The sequence below is a fragment of the Nannospalax galili genome, unplaced genomic scaffold (assembly GCF_000622305.1).
Source record: "Nannospalax galili isolate Female #2095 unplaced genomic scaffold, S.galili_v1.0 scaffold2438, whole genome shotgun sequence".
In the NCBI taxonomy this organism is placed as follows: domain Eukaryota; kingdom Metazoa; phylum Chordata; class Mammalia; order Rodentia; family Spalacidae; genus Nannospalax; species Nannospalax galili.
In genome coordinates this window covers 96,829-101,434 of record NW_008340982.1, presented here as the reverse complement: position 1 = coordinate 101,434, position 4,606 = coordinate 96,829, and the positions used below count along the sequence as shown (strand labels likewise).

The 4,606-nt window shown below is 37.3% G+C and overlaps 1 protein-coding gene across 1 annotated transcript; it reads left to right on the top strand.

Moving 5' to 3' along the window:
* The first annotated feature begins 2,885 nt into the window (after positions 1-2,885).
* LOC103736737 (olfactory receptor 6C2-like) lies at positions 2,886-3,815 on the top strand. The gene has a single exon (XM_008836265.1). The coding sequence runs from the start codon at positions 2,886-2,888 to the stop codon at positions 3,813-3,815; it is 930 nt and encodes a 309-aa protein (XP_008834487.1).
* The last annotated feature ends 791 nt before the right edge of the window (positions 3,816-4,606 follow it).

Genomic DNA, 4,606 nt, shown 5'->3' with positions numbered 1-4,606 from the left:
TGTGTGTGTGTGTGTGTGTGTGTGTGTGTGTAAAACTCTATTGAGGAGACACTTTGCTCGCTATTGCTAATAGAAAACTCTATGATTTCCCAGAGCTGCCTAAGAACATACTTGGTAAAAACCACAATATCTCCACATATCTCAAATGCACCTGCATTTTCAATTTTGTGTCATTATCAGTTTTCATAGTTGCATAGTGAATAGAAATTGTGGTTAACTTTGAAAGGCCTGAGAGTTCTGCCAGTGGGTCCATTAAGACATGCATAACAGCCATTTAGAGGCCACTAAAGGTCATAGAATCAGTCATGCAGGAGCAGCAGGTGCTACTCTAAAACTAGAGGAATGTAGGGACATCTCTTGTGTACACCACACATGTAAATTGTTCAAAAAGTAAGATAAGATTTTCCATACCTCAGAGTCAATTATTCTACCCAAACTTGACACCAACTGTAGAGAAAAGATGGGTTTCTTAGAATAATGGAATGAAGGCATTTACAATTGCTGCAATAACATTCCTAGACTCATTAATGCTCCCAAATTGTGCAGGGTTGAGTTTAACACCATGGTGAAGTATTTGGTGTCTGTGAGCTGACAAGAATGGTATTCAAAAGAGACAGGTGAGTTCCTAAGGTGGGTTGTCACTGCATCTTAAAGTGATCCATTGAGATCATTCTGTGTGACTACGTTTTATACTCCTGGTTTCTATAAAAACCAGGATCTTGGTTAATGAGACTTCTCTGAGAGGATGACATAAATATGAGAATTTGACCCATGGTTGAAATTGACTTTGTACTCATCTTAGTAAAAATTGATTTTCATCATTTTTATGGCATATTTAATTTTATGTTGGGGAGTTACACATATACCACACCTCATGTGTGGTGGTTAGAAGACAATTTGAAGAAGTCAGTTCTCTTTCTACCATGTACCCTCAAGAATCAAACTCAGGTCATCAGGCTTGGAAGCAGGTGTCTTTTTACTGGTTGAGCCATCTTGATGGCCTAGAAGGGAGTATTTTCATCAGTCAATGCATTGAAATCATTCTTGCACCTATCTCACTAGAGTCTCCAGAGAAATCTTTCATTCATTGATGTAAGAAAAATAGCAAGCCCTAGAGACACTGACCAAAATATTCAGCTGGTGGATATTATAACTAAGTTGTGATAAAAGAGAGAAAAACACTACAAATGAGCTACTGACCCAAACTCAGTATTGTATTTGTTTATGATATATGTATGTACATGTTTGTGTGTATACAAATATGCATGTGTAGAAGTGCACATGGTCATGAGTGTACATGTGTGCAAAAGCCAGAGGTTGATGTTAGGTACCTTCCTCAATTGCTCTCCACCGTGTCTTTTTACTGGTTGAGCCATCTTGATGGCCTAGAAGGGAGTATTTTCATCAGTCAATGCATGGAAATCATTCTTGCACCTATCTCACTAGAGTCTCCAGAGAAATCTTTCATTCATTGATGTAAGAAAAATAGCAAGCCCTAGAGACACTGACCAAAATATTCAGCTGGTGGATATTATAACTAAGTTGTGATAAAAGAGAGAAAAACACTACAAATGAGCTACTGACCCAAACTCAGTATTGTATTTGTTTATGATATATGTATGTACATGTTTGTGTGTATACAAATATGCATGTGTAGAAGTGCACATGGTCATGAGTGTACATGTGTGCAAAAGCCAGAGGTTGATGTTAGGTACCTTCCTCAATTGCTCTCCACCTTTTTTTTTTGAGGCAAGGTTTCTCACTGAACCTAAAGGTCACTGGTTCAGCTAGCCTAACTGGCCAGCAAGGCTCAGGGGTTCCCCCGTCTGTACCTTTCCAGCTCTGGGATTGCAGGTTTGGGCCACCACACCTGGCTTTTTTTTTACAAGGGCCAAAAGGATTTCCAAAAACAAACCATGCTTAGGTTGAAAATCAAAGAAACACTGGTATCCTCGAGTTGAATTCAATGACCCTTGGAGAAAGATCCAGGAGAAAAGGGAAACGCTTGGGGGAGATACTACTTCCAACAGGGGCTTTCTTTGAACTGTGTGAGTCCAATGTCCAGCTTTATTAGAGGGAATGCATGAGAAGAGAGAGGAATACAGAGTCCATGAAATAAATTTTGTGTGCTTAATATGATGTGTATGAGCTGTATATAATCTGAATTTCAGAAGAGATTGCTGCTAGATATACAGATGGAAGGGTTATCATATATAATTCTATTTGAAACCTAGTGGTGGAACACTCACCTAGCACACACAAGGCCCTGGGCTTGATTTCCAAAACTGCGAATGAATCCTAAGTTAGATTCTATTTGAAATCATAAGAATTGCTGCATACATACCAAGTATGCACAAAATGAGCAAATAATTATTCTGTAATAGAGTAAGGACATGAAATTATCACTGATAGTGGATTTTTGGAGAGCCTCTTAGGAAGTCCAAACCATTTGCTATGTTTTATTAAGGACCAAGCTACAAGGAAGATATAAAAGTATTACTGAACTTTAAGATTTCAACTTCAAGTAGAAAAGAATGCATGGGAATAAAAGAAAATCTTGATAGTGACTGAATCATCAATGAAAACCAATTTAGAACATAGACAAAAATTTTAAATGCATTTGAAAAATGAAATATAGAGGTAATATCTGTAGGTTATAAAACAGTTAAATTGATCTATAAGAAATTTATCTTCAAAAATTACAAAATACCTAAACCCAAAAGCCTGTGAGAATACCGGCAATATTAATTACCAAGACAAAGAATAAATTTCATGTGACCAGCTATTTGTTTATTTTTCATGATTCATCACTGTGGAATTTTAGCCTCCCCCCATTCTGATAGAACACCTGATTTGTTTTCACTATACAAAAATCTGGAGTCACTATGAGAAACCACACAACAACAGCATTCGTTCTCTTGGGACTAATGGAAGATCCACAAATTCAAAGTCTGCTTTTGATTTTTCTTCTTTTTACCTACTTGTTGAATATAACTGGGAACTTGACAATTATCTCACTTACGTTAATGGATCCTCACCTTAAAACACCAATGTACTTTTTCCTACAAAACTTTTCCTTCTTAGAAATCTTATTCACATCAGCTTGTATTCCTAGATACTTGTATAATCTTTCAACAGGTGACAAGACTATTACCTACTGTGCTTGTGCCAGTCAAGCATTCTTCACTGATCCTTTTGGAGTAACTGAATTTGTCCTCCTGGCCACCATGTCCTATGACCGCTACGTGGCCATCTGCAAGCCCCTGCATTACACCACCATCATGAGCAACACAGCCTGCAGAAGACTTGTTGCTTGCTGTTGGGTGGCTGGCTTATTTATCATACTCCCACCATTCATCCTGAGTCAAAATCTAGAATTCTGTGATTCTAATGTCATTGATAGCTTTCTTTGTGATGTGTCTCCCTTCCTGAAGATCTCATGCTCAGACACATGGGTCATTGAGCAGATGGTCATAGGCTGTGCTGTGTTGACCTTCATCACAACCCTTCTTTGTGTAGTGCTTTCCTACGTATACATAATGAAGACAATCATAAGATTCCCTTCTGCCCAACAAAGGAAAAAGGCCTTTTCTACCTGTTCTTCCCACATGATTGTGGTTTCTATCACCTACAGCAGCTGCATCTTCATCTATGTCAAACCTTCCACAAAGGACTCAGTGGCCATTAATAAGGGTGTGCTAGTGCTAACTACATCCATCGCTCCCATGCTGAACCCCTTCATTTACACCTTGAGGAACAAGCAAGTCAAACAGGCCTTCAGTGACTCAGTCAAAAGAATTGCCTTAGAGTGCTGAAATTCATGATTGAAGTTTTCATAAGAGCTTGGCTCCCCAAAGCATATATCACTAAGTACATAAAATAAATTTTTCCAAATCTAAAATCCATTTAAATAAAAGTTATCAAAACATCTTACATCTACAGCTTTTTAATAAGCTTGCTTATTTTTACTTCTTGTGTAGATGATTATTTATTGATTTTGTATTAATAAGCTTCTATGTGAAACAAAATTTTATTACATCCAGCTTCATAAAAAATGCAAGTTACAGCCATGTTTACTGTGGCATGTTATAGGATTGAGTAGCCAAATTATGGGATTGAATCAACCTAGGGGGTTTATCAACAGATGAATGGAAAGAGAAACATGGCATAATACACAGTGGAGTTTTACTGAGTCCAGAAGAAGAACAAAACTATATCATTTGCAAGAAAATTGATAGAACTGGAGATCATTATGTTAAGTGAAATAAGTCAGACTCAGAAAGATTAATATTGCTTGCTTGCTTTCATATGCGGAATCTAGACTTAAACAATCAGTTGAACACTGTATCTATTTAGGAGAATAATAGTATTGGGCTCTCCCCTATGGCCTGTTACCTGTGAAGACTATTGAAAACTGATGGCTGCTGGGACAGAGAGAGTCAGTTTCATTTAAGGGTGAGACTCTTGGTAGGTTTAATCAAGCACCAGTGGGATGAACCCACACCAAAGGGCATATGGGGTCACAAATTTGAATCTATAGGTTTTCATATATTTATATGTATTTGTTCTATATATTTTTATCAACATATATAATTTTACATATATG

Bases quoted from the DNA above. Each gene is read 5' to 3' on its own strand.
- LOC103736737 (XM_008836265.1), top strand. From the start codon at position 2,886: ATGAGAAACCACACAACAACAGCATTCGTTCTCTTGGGACTAATGGAA.